Raw genomic sequence first — 19,808 nt, 5'->3', positions numbered from 1 at the left:
ATAGAATGCTTCTGTCTTACATAATTGAAGAAACATTGCTATAATTAGTAAACTTTTTAACAGATTATTTTAGCATTTGTGCTATTACAAGGTTTGCCTTGTTTCCCAAAAAACAACAACGAAAATTAAACGATTTTTTCTACATACATACATAACCTCACGCCTGTCTCCCATGGAGGTAGGCAGAAACAATGACACGCCAATTGCTACGAATCTTACATACCCCTTTCGCTGCTTCAACAGTTATCAGTCTTTTCATGCATCTTCTGTTAAGATCTCATCGGTTAAGATTGGTTTAAGGGATTTTTGTCTAAAATTACCTTTTTATTGAGGACCTACCTTCTCATCAGTTTCGCCATTAAAGTATTCAGTTTCGTCCTTGACGTGACCGACTTTGCTGTCGATCTCGGCAGCTATGTCAGATCTGGAGTATTCATCGCAGATACGTCTGATTCTGTCGCGGCTCTCCATCTCCTTGTCTACTTGGATGCCAAGCAGAGATATGTAGTACTCGGCTGCGTTGAATCCGAGAGGACATTTGAAGTTTAGCCTGTGGAGGAATGGATAAGTTGGAGATGAAGATAGCCAAAAATTACTTTAATATCAAGCAAAAATAGACTATCTGTTTATTTATGGTTCCTTATTGAACCTATCCGCCGCACTCAGAGTCATTCAATGGTTACTTAACCCAGTCCTTAGCAATTGTTTTCGGAACAAAATCATTAGTAAGGTATAGTTTGAGTAATCATTACATGTCTCTGAGTACGGCAGTATGTGCTCATCCTAAGTACCTACAAATTCCTATGGAGAAGAACGAGCAAAACACTTCATGTCTATTCTTTTTCCACCGTTGTGGGTTGTATTATATTTTTGGTTGAGTGCAAATTTAGAAAAAGAGTTATAGTATTTAAGTTTTAATCTCATAAGATCATTAATTATATGATTAATAGTACTAGGTATCGTCAACACAATAAATTATCCATAAGCCACACGTGGCCGGACCTAGTTTTTATAATATATTTTGTACCAAATTAATTATTATGTTATCGGCTTACGTAACTGTTTGACGAGGACCTCGACTAGTTTCAAGCCATGCTAGAGGCTCATATTCATAAGCAGCATTCAATTTCAGAATTTGAATAATCAGTTACTCGCTAAACAGTCACGTGAGTAAGCCGATAACAACATAATAAATATGTCTCACGAAAGTTATAATAAGATTTTGTACTGTTATTTTTTTAATTCAATAAACTAGTCTAGACACCTTTGCTTTGACTTTGACACATGTACTTAATTAAGTAATTATTCAACTTAGGCGGTCTTTCAAAATTATACTAATAGTAAAGGAGGCTGGTAGGCGCGTGAAATAGAAAAAAATTAAAGAATTTTATTGGATATTTATTCATAATGTTTCCTAATGATGTAGATTTTGATTCGGGTATATGTTACTAAAGATTTTCTCATAGATAAAGTAATGTTTACATATCTAGATTAAACTTATCTATTACTGAATATATTAGAAATTAATTATGTATCGTGAATTTTAATTCCTTCAAATTTGTAACCTATATTCATTAGTATAGAGGTCATGTTTGATTTTATAATTTGATAAAGTAATGTTTCCAATGCCGATTTGGTTTTAAATACAGCAGAAGTTATTGAAATATTTTTTTATTTATAAAATTATCTTTTAACCAGTTATCCTTTAGTTTTAAACGTTTCAAAGGAAGCTGTATGGTATGGTTTCGTTTTAAGTCTTTCTTTTTGGAAGCAAAATCCTCCGCTAACGTCGGTCAGCGGTGACCACCACGGCGTTCAATGTGTTAACTATGACAGATACTGCGAAAGCTAAACTAACCAAAAAGGAAAGAAAAATTGTTTTACATACTAAAATATGAGTGACATGTACAGATTATAAAGTAGGTATTAACCATGTTGTACTTATGTTAAACATTTATTAGTAGAAAAAACATGCATAAAAAGTCAATACATTATACAGGGTTAAAGGGTAAGTCGACCTAAATCCTTTAAGACGTGATAGTTTACATCATTCCTGACTGATTTGACCATGGGACCCCATATCCCAAACTTAACCGTTTTCAAATTATCGGCATTTTAACTTTTTTGATAAAATTTCCCATTTTTTTGGCTATTTCTCCCTTGTTTTGTCTTTGGTGGCTAAATTTTGTTTTGTTTTTGCTTTTTTGTGTAGTAGATTAGTTGCTTTATTATTTAGAAAACTAAAACTGTAAATAACTGTACCAACTGAGTCGTAGCAGACGATCGAATGTTAAAAAAAGTAAATAAATTTGTGATAAGTTGTTTTTCTTTGTAAGATATTTAAAAAAAAGTCTATGACAACTTTTCTGCAAATGTGCGTTAAAATATCTACAATTCTTCAGCTTTCTGATAAGGTATAACATGATAGGGAATAATTTGAATTCTTTGCCAAAACATCGATGAAGTACTACAAGGTAGTAATAAGAATATCGATATTTAAGCTTCAAATTTAACTTGAGTCAGATAACAAAATAAAACAAACTGGTTCACTTCACTTCAGAAGGAGTGTCAGGGAGTGGCTTTTTTTTTGAGTGGAGAAAATCATCCAATGACTTCTCCCACCTTAGGCGAGGCGAGAGGGAGTGTCAGACTCTTACTGACTAAAAACCACCCTGTTCCTTCTCCTGCTTTTCGAGCCGGAGCCCCGGTAAACCCGCTAGGTAGTCCGCAGCTCCGGATCAGGCATCAGCCCTACTGGGCCCCATCTGTGGTGGTCTGATGGCTCTTTGAGGCGCGCGCGGAACGCTACGCGTCGCACGCACGGGTCTGGTTCTGTTCGGGCGGTGATCTACCCTTGCTCGCCGTCCGCAGGCCCGCACTGGACACTAATTATCCCAATAAGTGGATCGGGAGAGGCGGACCTGTACCGTGGCCAGCTAGAAGTTCAGACCTGACCCCTATGGATTTTTATGTGTGCGCCTCAAAGAGCCATCAGACCACCACAGATGGGGCCCAGTAGGGCTGATGCCTGATCCGGAGCTGCGGACTACCTAGCGGGTTTACCGGGGCTCCGGCTCGAAAAGCAGTAGAAGGAACAGGGTGGTTTTTAGTCAGTAAGAGTCTGACACTCCCTCTCGCCTCGCCCAAGGTGGGAGAAGACATTGGATGATTTTCTCCACTCAAAAAAAAGCCACTCCCTGACACTCCTTCTGAAGTGAAGTGAACCAGTTTGTTTTATTTTGTTATCTGACTCAAGTTAAATTTGAAGCTTAAATATCGATATTCTTATTACTACCTTGTAGTACTTCATCGATGTTTTGGCAAAGAATTCAAATTATTCCCTATCATGTTATACCTTATCAGAAAGGTGAAGAATTGTAGATATTTTAACGCACATTTGCAGAACAGTTGTCATAGACTTTTTTTAAATATCTTACAAAGAAAAACAACTTATCACAAATTTATTTACTTTTTTTAACATTCGATCGTCTGCTACGACTCAGTTAGTACAGTTATTTACAGTTTTAGTTTTCTAAATAATAAAGCAACTAATCTACTACACAAAAAAGCAAAAACAAAACAAAATTTAGCCACCAAAGACAAAACAAGGGAGAAATAGCCAAAAAAATGGGAAATTTTATCAAAAAAGTTAAAATGCCGATAATTTGAAAACGGTTAAGTTTGGGATATGGGGTCCCATGGTCAAATCAGTCAGGAATGATGTAAACTATCACGTCTTAAAGGATTTAGGTCGACTTACCCTTTAACCCTGTATACAGTTAAAAGTTCATGTCCCAAATCTGCGAAATGGGACCGGTTCAACAAGTGCATGACAGGGCCTTATATTTGATCCAACTATATTTGGTCAAACAGTTCAGCATGAGCATGACTGAGCTTTGCACTGGTATTCTATTGGCTCTAAAGTGAGTTCGTTTGTTTTTAAAGTACCAACTTATTTTGATGAATTTTAAACTAACGATAGCATGAAAACTAAGACTAGAGAAAAGGAAAAAGGCGATTGTCGATTAACAAATTGTTATTAACGGAAGGGAATATAAATAAAAAAAAACCAAGCTTTAAGGCAGTTGTCCCACCAACGGCGAGTGAACGACTAACAATCGGCTATTTTCTCGCTCAAGAAACGTACAATAGATATACTTTTCGTGTAAACAAAAGAGATGCATATACAAATAGTTGATCGCTGACTGTTCACACTGCCGGCGAGTGCTCGCTTCACTAGTTTGTCGCTGAGCGACAAGAGCTATGAAAGATAACACTCGCTCGGCGACACTCGCCAAGCGATTAAAACTCACGCCGAGCGAGCAACCAGTGGTCATTTCTCTACAGTGCGTATCGTAGTGCGAGTAATCGCCCGCCTCACTCGCACACTCGCTTATAGCCGAGCTACACAAATATCAGAACTACACACTCGCTCGCCACGTCTCGCTTAACTCGTTTCTAGTTCTAGCTCTACTCGTTACTCGTTCATCGTTGCCGGTGGGACAACTGCCTAAAAAGATATAAATTAATTCTACATTATGTAGTATTTAAATGTGAACACACATAAATAACATAGTACCTGACTGTTACATCGAGATAAATGTCGAACGATAAGCGCAAACTGCTACTAAATCAAATCATTGTATGTTAATGTTAATCTTCTTAATACTAATGTATTTTTTGCAGTAGAGGAAGTTAAAGATTTAGTAGTATAAGTGAAACGAGAGAGTGATAATAGTAATGAGTTACACGTGTTCCACAGAATATTATACCAAATTGCATTAAAAAAAAACAAGGTATTTTCTCGGCCTGAAGATTTCGTCTGTGATGTAAAAATGCTTTTTCTTACAAATATTTTTTTTTAGATCTGATTTTTCTCTGATCCGGAGCTGTGGACTACCTAGCAGGTTTACCGGGACTCCAGCTCGAAAAGCAGGAGTAGGAACAGGGTTGTTTTTAGTCAGTAAGAGTTTAACCGAGGCTCCGGCTCGAAAGGCAGGAGTAAAAACGGTGTGATTTTGAATCAGTAAAAGTCTGATACTTCCTCTCACCTCACCCAAGGCGGGAGAAGATATTAGATGATTTCTCCTTAAAAAAGTCTGATTTTTCTCGTAAAACAATTTAAAATATGTTTATGTATGTTCTCATATCATGCATAATGCTACAGAACATCCTTATTTTGATAAGATTCACACATACACGTGTTTCCATAATGTCATCTTCGCTTCGTCATGGAATTTGGTTTGTGTATTTATTTGCATTAAAATAAAAATATTCATGAGTATAGATAACATTTCCTACATCTGGCAGCAAAATGCTTAAGTTAGAAGTATATTTTTTTTGTAACATGTTTGAAGAAAAACTGCATAAACACTTTTTTATATCACATGATTGCCTCATTAGTCTACTGGTCAACACTAGACTTAACTGCTCGTGTTTCTATAGAAAAAATAATTATTATGGTATAAGTCGACAAACGGGCAGACGGATCACTTGATAGTAAGCAATCGGCGCCGTCCTAGACACCCACCACCACAACAAGAAAGGCGTCACAAGTGCGTGGCCGGTCTTTGAGGGTTAGGAAATTTAGAATTGTTGGGGATTCGGGAACTGAGGAAATGGGGTACTGGGGGGGGGGACTAAGGTAATCGGGCCTCCGGTAACGAAAGCGTTGTTTTACGTCGGTTTTGTGTGAGGTTTCGGTTGATACCACGGCCTATGTGCGCCAAAGCATGGGTCTCCCACACTTAACGTTGTATTTAGTACAAATCACTAATCCTTCATGACAGTCTACTTGTTTCAGCAAAAAAAAAACAACTAACGTCACTGAAATGTCAAAAGACACCAAAATTAATCTAACCAAAGCAGCTCTAATCACACACATGATTGTTGATTACATAAAAAAATCTCAATATACTCTCCTATCTATAAATCAATATGACTATCGCAATTTTAAGAAGTCAGTTTACGATTACAAAGATTAAAGTTATTTAAATCTAGATCTTATCTATCCGCAGAAAAAACTATTTTAGTTTGTGTGAACGTGGTATTTACTTAATTGGATATTAGATTACTAACTGTTACTGATTATACATATTTATCACTGAGTTATAAATTAAGCCTGTTCTAGGTTCCGGATTGGACAAAAATATTAAGAACTGAGTTTTTTATTTGTTTCATTTCAGAATCGTATGAATTTGACATGAAAGTGTTGCAAGTATACTTAGATTGCAGGGAATACAACACGCGGTTTACTCAAGTGAAATATTTCGAGAAAAAGCTCTACTAGTTTCGAGACATAGAGGGACTCTTCATTATGAGCAGCGTGCGCAAACGAGGTGACGCGTTGTCGTCGCACAGCCTACTGTACAAATTAAGAAGAATAGACTAATATAGACTAGATAATAGAATAGACTACAAAATACATTCCACTATGAATAAATTGCCTAAATTACAAGAACTTTTTGCATCAAACTATTTTACATACATAAATAAGTACGACAATTTATTTTTATTTGTATAAAATTTTAATTATTTGATAATGTACCCAGTTATACAATTATGTAAGTATGTCAAGGCAATTATGTATCATCTTGGACGTACTTGAACGTTTCCGCATTCAAGGAGAATTAGTAGAAAATCAACTTTAACGTGCATCTACGTTAAGATTAATTTTCACTGAAGCATGGACAATTTTGTAGACATCATTTTCTATTGATGTTTGAAAAAGAACTTAAAGTAGATTGTTGGAGAGTTCAACATTATCTAAAATGGGTACAAGTATTCTCAGCCTACTTTACTTAAGTCGTATGGGTAACCTAAGCTATAAACTGTAATATTTATTTGCATGATCATTTCTGAAACTAAGACTAAGTTTTTGAGAAACATTTCTTAAACACGTTGTTTCACGTCGGTTTTCTGTGAAGCCGTGGCGTATTAAAAGGCCGTTGTATGTCGGACCGCAGATCTACGCGAGACATAATATGTGTTTTCTATTGTGTCTCATATACCGACAGACAAGAGGCTAAACACATGGATATGCTATTGACAGCATATAAAGACGAACCCGTCCTATTAACTTAAATTAATTAAGTACTAGAAAGTTGGGCCGAAATCTATTTCCAGCAACCCAGCTGTGAATTAATTCAAATTAAGATGATAATTTACATATGCCATTGTATTTTTCTCTATAACGACACCAACGTGACATTAGGATTTTCACAATTAGACATTATGTTAATTAATTAGCGAAAATAGTCACAATTTGCATTTATTTTGGTAAATACAACAATAGAACTGGATTGAATCGCGCAGATGTCCAGGTGATATATTTTATAGAATTTAATGAGTTGTGTGAATCGATAAATTTTAATTTTACATGGCTACAAACATGTCCGGGTTAGAAAATATATTGTTGTTTTCGGTATCAACATTTTTAGTATCTAATTATATATAAAAAGTCTAGAATTTTAAAACACGCAATATAAACTATTCATATACTAAACTCTTTGCATTTTAACGGAGTAAAATATTTTATGACTATTGGTCTACTCAGTAGCTATAAACTTTTTTTAAAGGGGGGCAAATCATCCAATGAAAATTGTGTAAAGCGAGAGGGAGTGTCAGACTCTTATTGACTAAAAACCACCCCGTTCCTGCTCCTGCCTTTTGACCCGGAGCTCCGGCAACCCGTTAGGTTTTCAGTTACTGGCTTTCTAAGTCTTTATTTTCTTGCCTGTATTATACTAAGTATAGTTTATTGCCTGACTACTGCGTAGCACAAGCGCATCTGGAACACTAGAGGCATCACACGTGATTTGCTAAACAATACATGTCAAAAGTTTTATTGGTTGCTGTAACTATCTTCTACACTTTCTTTTCGCACAGAAACCTATTTTAACTAAAATATTTAGTTATGTGACGATAGTTATTATATTAATAGAAACATATTTATTAATTACAAGTACGTAATAACCCTGTCTTTCTATTACTCACTTTATAGGTACGAATCAAAGAGCAATCTCATTAAATATTTAAAACCCATCAACATTTGTTTATCATTGAATGTGATACGTTAATTCAAGGGCCGGCTATAAACTTAATAGCTTATGGTAATTTAGTTGCATCAGACTAACAGTACCACAATTATATTGTAAGTATTGATTGCCGTGTTAAGGACGCGTTCTCAAATCTGACGTAAATAAGCTATTTTTCAGTACATATTACGACCAAAAGAAACTTAACTGAACATAACTAACAATTACAATAGATAGATCACTTCTTTATCTCCAAAATATTGATTTGTAATGTGAAAAAAGTTATATTTTATTATTGCAAACACGATTTTTCTTTACCTCTTCACACAAAATTGACAAAAAAGGGTTGAGTTTAGGAACATTTTACTGCTACTACACGCATAATTCTGAATTTCAAAAAAATATCCCGGGGAAGCAGACATAATCAAAAATTATACTCTGGGAAAAAATTACGAAAATATTTCAAATTGTCTCGGAAATAAATAAAAGTTCCCGTTTAATTTTTTCTCCTATTTTGCTGTCAGACATCAACTTTAAAGCGTAGCAATAAGGGTTATTTTATTTGTTTACTATTTAGATTTATTGGATAGAAAATGTCAAATGAAATTTCAGTCTGCGCTCGAGCGCTGTCGTGGGTGGACGCTGCGTCGCCTGTTACAAAAAATGGCCTTGAAAAAGATCGCTGTACGAGTACAAAATATTTGATATTATACTTCACAAACCAATCTTGATATTTTTACCGACTTCACAAAAAGGAGGAGGTACTATGTTCGGCTGTTTGTATGTTTTTTTACACATTCTGTACGAGCAACACTTTACTGAATATAGAATGTTTCGTTATATTATTTTGAACATGAGGTTAAATCAAAATCCAAGATGGCGCCGACAAGATTTGCCAACTTTCCATCATGGGTGTCATTTTCATGGTTTTTGGGGTCGCTTATAACGAATATAAAGTGAAAATCTAAGTTCAAGATGGCGGCGACATAAATATATAAATGACCATGCCAGATCCTGCCCCACTTAATTTCATCAATGTACAAAAAATGTAAATTAATCAAAATTATGCAATGAAAATAAGACCCTTGGTTACTTAATTATTATTCTGATAAACTTGCGGATAAAAATTAGGAAATAAAAAGAATTTTAAAAACCCAAGGCCTATTTCCTGTATTTATCGCGACCCTCTGCGTTTCTTAGTACGCTTGCACAAGGAACAAAACGAGTAATTCAATAAAAAAAAAGATTTATTAATGTAATGTGTACGAATTTTAATATGAATTTGGTTTTAATACATACTGCTAGTTAATTTTTTTTTATAATATATATTATAATGAATGCATATTATAATTATGATTTCGTGTTTGAACGTTAGTGATTAGATGTAACGAAACCTCATTGGCGTGCGTGTGTCATTATGTCCAAAAAGTCATTATTTGACATTCGCTCTGTCTGTTCTGTTTACATTGTTGTTTCGTTATGATTATGAATTAAAGTAGGATTACTAAAGGTGATATTGGTGATGAGTGATGACATTCCTTCCTTTCATAGCTAAACACCCTGATAGCATTGTAATTTAATTATTTCTACCATTATAACTGCAATTAACCTAACCTAAATGTAATATTTTGTACTTAGATTCATATAGAAACCGCAAGATCTAAAGGCTTTTAATCATGTTTTTAGTTATCACTAATAGAGCAGCAATAGAATGCTACATTTGGCATGTCTGTACACTATATTTTTTTGGTGGGACAAAGCTCTATAGAGATTCTGGCATTGTCATTTTTCGACATGAGTGTCATTGTTGTGGTTTTTGGGGTCGCTAATATCGAATACGGAGTGAATCATTCGATTTTATAAAAATTGTCTTCTTCCGGAATTAATTGACTCAAGACAGGCAAGAAATATGAATTTACGGGCTCATTCCTCGCATATTCAAACAAATATCGTGAAAATAAAGAATTGATGTTTAATTTATTTTATGTATTTTCTTTGTTTGTTCCACCCAGGTCTTGTCACGTTCGTTACCATAATTGTTTTCTTTTTATCTTGGCGACCCCGAAAACCATTGATATAAAACCGTAATAAAATATACAATGTGATAGGGGTGAGACTTCTAACCCGTTAAGGCTGAGTTCTACATCTAATTTTATCGACAAAAGTCGGGGGTCGAAGGGGTCGAATCCCTCCCCTTAAAATTATGGCAATTTTAATATTTTTTTTACTTTTTTTGATATCAAAGGTTGTATGCGTCGTAGAAACAAAAAAAAAAACGACAAACGGTAGCTAATAACCTTGGCTAACTAATTCATTACTTTTTTCAAATGTTTGATAATGTTTTGGTGAGAAAAAAATCATTTGTGAATTATTTTTACCGAAAAAATCTCAATTTTTCAATATTTTCAATTAGGGGTTCAAGCCCCATATTATTTTTTTTGTCGATAAAATTAGATGTAGTACTCAGCCTTAACGGGTTAGAAGTCCCACCCCTATCACATTGTAGATTAAAAAAACTTAAAAACATGTTTTTGTGATGAACCGAACAAAATAATTTTAATATTAATACTAACAGTAGGCGGAAAATTTAGTATTGTTATGAGAATAATTAGTATAAAAGATATGGCGAAAAAGTGCTCATCACGCTAAATATCTTTTCTTGAAAGTATATTCAAATCTCTTCAGGTTCGGCTGGGCTGGAGTCCATGTCAGGGATTCTACATCCTCGATTTTCGTATGGCGCTAAAATGTGCTCATCACGCTGAACAACTTTTCTTAAGATAGTATATTCATATCTCTTCAGGTTCATCTGGGCTGTTAAGTGTCCACGTCAGGGATTCCTGACTCTTGATTAATTTCTACGAGGTATTAATTTGCCACCGGTCCTTGATAAGTCTACAAAGTTTGAACGAAATCGGTCCGTTTAAAATGGGTAAAAATCGAGTTGGAAGAGGTCGGTTATATAGAAACATACAAACAAACACACATACATACATCCTTTACATATGAAACTAAATAAAAGCATGTAAAAAGTTAGTTTTGCGTTGGCACCATTTGATTTTTGATTTCGAACGCTTACTTTCCGAAAACTATGAAAATGACACCAATCGAATAATCCGAGCCCAAATTCGGCACTGAACGGAATTGAACAACAGATAACACAAAACATTTGAGTCTACGCACGCACTAAACAAAATAAAAATATTAAAAAAGAAAGTAAGAAAATATTCAAACTTTCAAAGTATCAAGTTCATTTTGTCATAATTTCCGCAGCTATCCGTGCGTATGTGTGTATTGTCGAGAGTCGTGTCAATGTAGTGATGCGATTCGATACCTGTCAATTATGAGAACGCGTCCTTAATTGCAACATTTGTTTTCGACGGAACCTGCATCTTTTCTTATAGAAAATATCAGACAGAATGAAATCAGTAAAGAATTCGATCGTTTGTAAGGGAACTTTAGTTTTAAAAAATAACGATCCCTAGTCCCTTTGTATGTTTGTTCATACTCGGCATAAATGACTTATCGTCGAAGTGATTAACTGATTTTAATCCAAAATATTTGGAGCGATATTGCTTTTGACTGTTACCCAACAGAATAAGTTATTGTAAAAAATCGATCTTAATCCCATTTGACTAAGAGCTGTTATTAATTTTTGCTGTTAGTAGATCTTTTTTGTTGACCTTGACGGATTAAACCTTCAAAAGGCGCCTAGCTTTTTGGGGTAAAGACCAATAGTAGACCTAGTGACGTATGAGGTATGTTTCTTAATAATCTTTGACTCATATGCCATGAACGCTGATCTTAGCGAGACACAATGTATTTTCTATTGAGTCTCATATATCGACAGACAAGAAGTTAATCATATTCCTCTAATTAAAGACACAGTTGCTACGGATGTCTATATCTAGCTAATTAAATACTAACAACGCACAGGTGTAAATAACAAGACGAGACAAACAGATTAATCCACCTATATAAGTATTATAAAATAACAATTAAAAACCAGATGTTAGCATAAATACCTAATTAACAAACACGGAATAATTAATAAGCAAAAAATAATTAATATAAAATGTGAGCTAAATTTTGATCTAGACTGCGCGGTGCTATATAAGGAGGTTCTAACCTTTTGGTTCAGACTTCTTGGAGCTATCTTATCAATTGGAACATTAGTGTTAATTGAATATCCGTAATAACAGGTTATAAAGAGAATAAATATAAATAAATAAATAAATACATTGTTCATTTAATACAAAACTAGATTATTTGCGTGGGAAGTAATTAATTAGAAAATTAAATATTTCGTATATAAAAAGAACAGAATATGAAGACTCGAAACGCTCCCGAAAAACGCTACATTTGTTTTAGTTTTTATAATTTTAGTCGTTTTAGTTCGTATTATTCGTGCAACATCAGCCTTAACCAGTTGAGTATAACTATTATTACATAAAACAAACACTGAATTCCTTATTTTTTACCGTAACTTGTTTGTGGCGTTTGGCAGCGTTTCGTTTACATTCCGTATAGAAAGAAAATATAGGTACTCTGCATCAACCCTAAGCTATTTTCGATAATGGCAGACAACAGGATGAATTAGAAAAATATTAAATCTGTTTTGACCTAGAAACTCAACGCAAATCATACCGACTTACACATACATTGAAGACACTCACCTGATGGCAACATCTTAACACATTATCAAAATCAGCCTCCAGTTGTAGCACAAAATGAACAAAGAAAAAAGGTACTCACGATGCAAAGAACTGATCAGCTTGTTCAATGGTGCCGTGGAACGCTATCCTTCCATTAGCCAGCAGCACGACTTGGTGGAACAGCTCGAATACTCCAGAAGCCGGTTGGTGCACTGAACATACCACCAGCTTGCCTCCAATGGCCAGCTTCCTGAGGCGAGAGACCACTGCAGCAGCTCCCCAACTGTCTAAACCAGTAGTTGGTTCGTCGCAGAATAGAATTGGAGGGTCGTTTAGCAGCTGTGGGACAAAATAACTTTTGAGTTTGGGTGTTTGGATTTATTTGGATGCAGTAAATTCTTCAGTAGTCATTAAACAAGTGCTTTTAAAGATTAATTAACTGTTAATCAAAACTTCGAAAGGAAACAGTAAATACTGTAGATGTTAAATATTAATATAATTTTTTCACAAAAGCCTAGAAGACTTTAGGGTATCGATAATTTCAGTGTGTGATAGATGCCAGGAAGGTTAGTATGAGTTTGCTTTACGTTTAGCGAGAACGAAACGAGACCGCGCTTGGTGTTCTGATTAGTTGGTCCATTAGAACCGGCCAATCACAGTGCCGAACGCGGTCTCGTTTCGATGTCATTCGACGTAAAACAAACTCGTTTTAAGCCCTAAGTAGTAATCGCTTTCTATCGATTGACAAAAAGCTTATCACTTCAAATAACTGCTGAATTAACAGATCTGAATCCAAAATCTCTACATTAAGAACGATTTATGACATGAATTCTATAGATAGTTTCTAGCAAAAATGAAAATCGATTCTTTTCCCATTTTCGTGACTTACCTGAACAGCCAAAGACACTCTCTTTCTCTCTCCTCCAGACAGAGCCTTTAGTTTGGTTTTGGTGCAGTTGTTCACTCCAAGCTCGCTTAGCAGCTGTTGCACGCGCCTCGCTCGAACTATTTTTGTTGACCTCTTGTCCATCATCATACGAGCCTGAATGGAAGAAAAGGTTTCGGAGACTTGATTTAAATATTTTTTATTATTAACCTCAAAAGAAACGGAATCTGAAAAACTCTTTTTAAATAAGGTTGCCCATGTCCGCCATGGGTCCGAAACTGCGAAGTAGCGGGTTTACCGGGACTTCGGCTCGAAAAGCAGGAGTAGGGACGAGGTGGTTTTTAATCAGTGACACTCCCTTTCGCCTCACCCAAGGCGGGAGAAGTCATTGGATGATTTTCCCCCATCACAAAAAAAAAACATGGGTCCACCATGGGTGAGGACTTTTACTACCGTATGAGTCTATGTAGTAATATCGAACTGTTTATTTTAATGAAAAACCTTTTCATGAAATAATATTTTTGTTACTAGGCTTTTGGAACAGCGATCAGCGAGCGTACATATCATGGACGTACGCTGATCGCTGTACATATTATGGACATATGTCCATGATATGTACGCTCGCTGATCGCTGTTCCAAAAGCCTAAAACGACAGAAAATTCCGATCTCTGCTCATCGTGCAACCGTGAGAGACGTTACAAAGTTCACCAAAGTTCAACTTACTAGTCCCAAATTACATACACCACATGCTTTAATTAATCAATCCAAAAATGAGGTTGTTTATTTCAATTAATTTTTATGATGGCTACGAGTATCCAATTTATTTATAACCTTTAATCTTAGGCATCAAATCAGAAGAAGTGATATCGTGAAATGTCAAATTGTTTTGATATATCAGATAACAATCAGAGATTTGAGATAAGTAGCAAAGTAACAAGATCTGTTGATGAATAATAATTTATTAATTAAAGAAGTTAATTGACCTTAGTGACAAACAAGACGCGCCTACTCTATTTATGTGATGGAGGACGTTGGCGGTACCCATCATAGAGGTTTAAATTGGACATGCAAAAAACATGATTAGATATTCTTACTTTATGGGTTGGTGGTTGGTAAACTCTAATGATAACCATATATTATTAAACAGAAGGTTTAGTACGAGTTTGCTTTACGTTCTACGACATCGAAACGAGAGCGCGTTCGGCACTCTTATTGGTTGGTTCATTCGCGCCGGCCAATCAGAGCGCCGAACGCGCTCTCGTTTCGTTTTCGTTTAACGTAAAGCAAACTCGTACTAAAGGTACAGTAAAGTCAGTATTCATCAACGTTCGACAAATGTATGTTAATATGGTACGGGCTTTTAGTGAGAGAGAGTAAGTAGAATTACGAAAGGTATTTCTTATAAAAGAGTGATTTATCATTGATTAGTGGTAACGACGGTAAGGTTCGCCATAGAAAAACGCGCTGTTTTAAAAGAAATTATTATTTTAGAAAAAGTATATGTACGGAGAGTGATGGTATGACTAGATACATGAATTTGTTAAAATCTGAAGACGACGCAATTGATAGCAATAGGCGTGGCATTCTATGCTTTCTGACCATGTTCAGAGATGGGAGCGGGCAAATATAAAGTCGTTAGTTTTTATGTACGTATGTTCTAAACAAAAACTTCATATAAATAATAAACCCATCCCTAAGCAATAAAACAGGTAGTAAATATTAATATTGCGTAACGTTAAGCTCAATGATCTACAAACCAGTAATATGAGATTCTTTAGTTACGTAGGTATCTTTCATCTAATGTACTAACAAACATTAAATTACCATGTTCTACAACTGATTTAATTAATAATTGGAATTGTAATTAGACTAATTCATACTAAATGTAGTATTATTGAATTCTTTCATGACTCAGAAAGAAATATTGATGTTTTCGCTATCAACCATATTGATTAACTTATTACTCGTAATTATCGTTTCAAATCGGCAATAGTTTCCAATCGCTTTATATGCAGCAGGTAACATAATTATTTTGATAATCCCACGAAATTGAAATGAAAATTGTCATTTTAAAAAGTACATCATCATCATCAGTCCGTTCGGTTTCTGTACAAAGTACTCATGCTAATAATTATATTAACATCTCATAAATACAAAGGTACACTATTAAGCCAAAGTACTATACACCTATTCATTACAAAAAAAAAAAATAGTGTACAATTGCCATGGGCGGTCCCGACTGCTTACCATCAGATGATCCGTCTGCTTGTTTACCGCACTATACTATAAAAAAAACCACAACAGATATCCTCTTACCATAAATGTCATATGTTCATCAACAGTCAGGTCTTCGATAGCCAAGTCCTCCTGTGGTACAAAGCCAGAGATCCTGGATATCAGGTCAGCACCAGCCAGTCTGCCGTTCAGCATCAGGTAGCCGGTCATAGCACTCTTGTCTCTTCTGCTTATGGCTGCTAGTAATGTCGTTTTGCCGGCACCACTGGACAGAAAATGGGTAATTTTAATACGTGATCTTTTGTAAGACTATGTTTTAGTTTGGACTTGCAATTGGATTACATGACTCTACATGATAGTTCTTGGTAACATCTTAACTACTAGTTTTTAAACAAACCAATGAAAACATTGTTTGTGATGTTAAAAATTGTATCAGTCTATCTATACTATGGACAATAGATAATAGAAATGGTTAATCTTAATTGTACTGCTACAACTACTACAGAGTAATCTCCATCTTTTTTTGTTAATTGGTTAACAGTCACAAGACTATAAGCTGAATTGGGTTATTATAGCAGTTAGGCGAAGGAACCAGTGTCCCTTCTGCCTTTTCAAAACACGTTCTGCCGTTTTAGCCTTTTCGCTGTGAGGTTCAGTTTTGCGATTTCATTGGCGAGAAAGTTAGGGCGTCTAGAGAGCCGTTCTGCATCTGCATATTTCTTTTCGAAATTATAGATTTCCGATTGACCAGGAGAACGAATCTAAATCTTGGTTAATTATTTCTTTAACTTAGTGCATTTCAGACAGTATAGTTAATTTACGAATATAATAGACACTTACCTAGAACCCATTAAGGCAACCAAGTTGCCTGAAGACACGATCCCATTAACTGAAAAGATAATTGTCTATTATTAAATTGAATAAATTTACATTCAAATAATTTAGTGGTGCTAGATGTGCCATTAAAATGTTTTCTTTTCTTGTAGTTTGGTAAGCATATTATTATTTTAATATCTGAAAATAACGACAGACATAGGATTATAGGAGAATAGGATTAATAACGTGCTCAAAATATTATGCTGCGTGCCATAATTAGCCCGCGAACCAATGATTCGCCATCCCTAGACTAGACTATGGTTATTAAATTATTCGATTGATCCACGTTTATTTTTCTAAAGTTCTACCAATCTGTGACTTTTCCTCACAAAGAGAATAAAATCCGGTACACAACCGAATACATAATTTCATACGACATAAGTAACTATATTTACATAAATTAGAATAAACACCATGATCTACAAACAAATCGAAACTTTAAACCCACGATATCAAAACTGTATTTAAAATAACAACAATTTAATTGGGCTGCTTATGAAATAATTCATTTCAATACCAGTTTGTCAATACGGCCATCCTATTTAAATATGTGAAAAAACGTAATAATTGGGTCATAAAAATTAATTTTTGTGTAAAAGCTATTCGACTTTGTTTATTTCCTACTACAAAACGTACTAAATTAATTAGGATTTAGAGCTTCAGTCGTGAAACTATTCGAGTGTGGTCGAATAGTTTCAAGTTACGCTCGGGGCTTAAAACTAATCGAACATTTTCGAACAATCACGTAAGTGAGCCGTATATTCTGATAAATTCTAAGTAACATTTATTAAATAATAAAACGTTACACCCATTAAACAAGTTCACTTGACATTTTTATTGTAATTATTGTGCAATATATCGGTTATTAGAGAAATGAATTATTTATCAACCCATTTTAATTGTAATATTTTATTATTACACTTTAATTTAATTGTCTACATTAAGGAAAATTTGTATTATATTGAAATCCTGTTTTTTACATTTGTGTTCTAGATCAGCACTAATAACTAGTTATTATTAACGAAATAATTTGTATTAGAATGTATTTTTACGATAATTATTTCTATTATTGGTTGTTATATAAAAAGCTCTGTAGAATAAATACATTATGATCTATGTAAATGATCAAAAAAATTAAGACATTATTCTATCTTTAATGGTAAAGCAGCGAATCAGGAAAGAAATCTCTTTGGTCGACAAAAAAAATGCGCCATAACTAGACCAATATGAGCAATGTTAACGTACATAACGTAAACATTGGAATATGCCAATAAAGTTTTCCACAAAATATAAAAAAAAACTACTCCTAAAAATAAATCCTATACAAAAACTACCGGTTGACAAATGATAAATTATAATTATAAATTTTTAGCATTAAATATAAAACCCAGGTGCACTGAAATTAGTAATTTATTATGATTAATAAGTCATTAATAATAGTAAGTATAATAAAGCCACCTGCTACAGATCAAATTGACATTAATTTATGATTCGTAAATTGATTGACTCGCTGTCATATAAAAGGAGTGTCATAAAATAAAATAATCTGCATATAAATCTATTGCAAGACATGTATAATAAAGATGTAAGGTCGATAAATTAATAATTAATGAAGGAAAACACATAATAATTGTCAGGTAACAACTTCATCACTTCGTTAAATATGTACATCTTCGTAAAGTCGCTATATAAAGTCATTTAAGTTATAATAAGTCCATTGGTAAAGGAATAAACTTTTAATATACAAAAAGTATGATTATTGTCTGTGTACATTCCTTAATTAGATCAATTTCATACTAGTTATCGTATTTAAGTTATAACCCAGGTGATATTTAGTTCTCAAGGTATGACTAAACTAAACTAGGCATTTTTTTTGGTAAACACTACCGTACTAGGATTTTCTCCTGTGTTATGGATGCGTTTACAAACATACAATTTCACATACATATGACACCCACACCCGGAAAAACAATTTGTGGATCACACAAAGAGTTGCTCCGTGCGGGAATTGAAACCGCTCCCTGTTTCACGTCAAATCAATTATATGAATACAATGTCATACAAACCTCCATGTAAAACCCTGATCTCCTCATAAACCGGTGACCTCCATATACTGGTCTGTGTCTTCTTCTTCCTATAAACTGACAGGTCTTTCCACGCCAATGTCAGGTTACTTGGACTGTCCCCGAAACCCATCTCGTCATCCTCCCAGTTCACTACAGCGCCAGTCAACACATTGCGCGTGGGCAACTTCAGATCTATATCCTTCATTTTAGAGTTAAGTCATTGGCACTAAAACAAAAAAATAAAATAAAATTAGTAATGAAGTATCAAGTTACTTAAGTATAAGTAATAGAGTGAGATGAGATGTCAAAGCTGTCATTTCATATTTTATATGCAATGTACACGACATAACGATGTGTTAAATGAAATTATGGTTGCCAAATATGGCAGGACAAGTGCAGTTTTTATTTTGTTTTTAATAAAAAGTATAATGTATGCAATAAAACTATTTTAATGTGTCAATAAAAAGCCACTAAGCTAACAAATTTTTTTTAGCAAAATGTTGTAAATGAATATTGTATTTCGTAGCGTTTCTGTGAGTGCTACGCAGCTGCTACGCGGCGTCTACGCATCTACTACGCGGTGCCTACGTAACATATACGGACGTTTTGCAATCCAATAGAACTAGCTTATAATTTTATGTACCGTACCTTAAATGTTTTTAATAAGAAAGTAAACTTATTTATACCTGAAAATTAACTACCTAAGTTTAACTTCCTAACCACTGTCTTATAGATATCGAAAATATTTAATAATTATTTTTTAATCTCTAACTCTACATCACACTTATATTATAAATGTGAAAGTTTGTTTGGATTGTCCGTCACTCACGTTAAAACTACTGAACGGATTTTGGTATACAGATAGGGTATGAGCTGACTTGGGTGATAGGATACTTTTTATCCCACGGGAACGCGGGCGAAGCGAGCGCAGCAGAAGCTACTATTTTATAATTTGACTGCTACCGTCTTTATAATAGTTTATGCTAGGTAAATGTTCAACAATTTTGAAATCGTTCTTAAATATATGTAATAGCGATTCCTACTAAACAATAA

At 34.4% G+C, this 19,808-nt stretch overlaps 1 protein-coding gene across 1 annotated transcript in view; it reads right to left on the bottom strand.

Moving 5' to 3' along the window:
* Positions 1-19,808, bottom strand: part of LOC118277996 (protein scarlet) — a 31,612-nt gene that overhangs the window by 3,763 nt on the left and 8,041 nt on the right. The window contains exons 2-7 of the mRNA XM_050699171.1: positions 18,756-18,981; positions 16,654-16,702; positions 15,895-16,078; positions 13,581-13,733; positions 12,792-13,030; positions 340-550 (exon numbers count right to left, since the gene is read on the bottom strand). Of these exons, the coding sequence (XP_050555128.1) occupies positions 340-550; positions 12,792-13,030; positions 13,581-13,733; positions 15,895-16,078; positions 16,654-16,702; positions 18,756-18,960 (1,041 nt within the window). The 5' untranslated portion in view covers positions 18,961-18,981. The remainder of the gene's footprint in view (positions 1-339; positions 551-12,791; positions 13,031-13,580; positions 13,734-15,894; positions 16,079-16,653; positions 16,703-18,755; positions 18,982-19,808) is intronic.

Source organism: Spodoptera frugiperda, chromosome 15 (assembly GCF_023101765.2).
Source record: "Spodoptera frugiperda isolate SF20-4 chromosome 15, AGI-APGP_CSIRO_Sfru_2.0, whole genome shotgun sequence".
Lineage (NCBI taxonomy): Eukaryota > Metazoa > Arthropoda > Insecta > Lepidoptera > Noctuidae > Spodoptera > Spodoptera frugiperda.
This window is presented reverse-complemented; position numbering and strand designations above follow the sequence as displayed.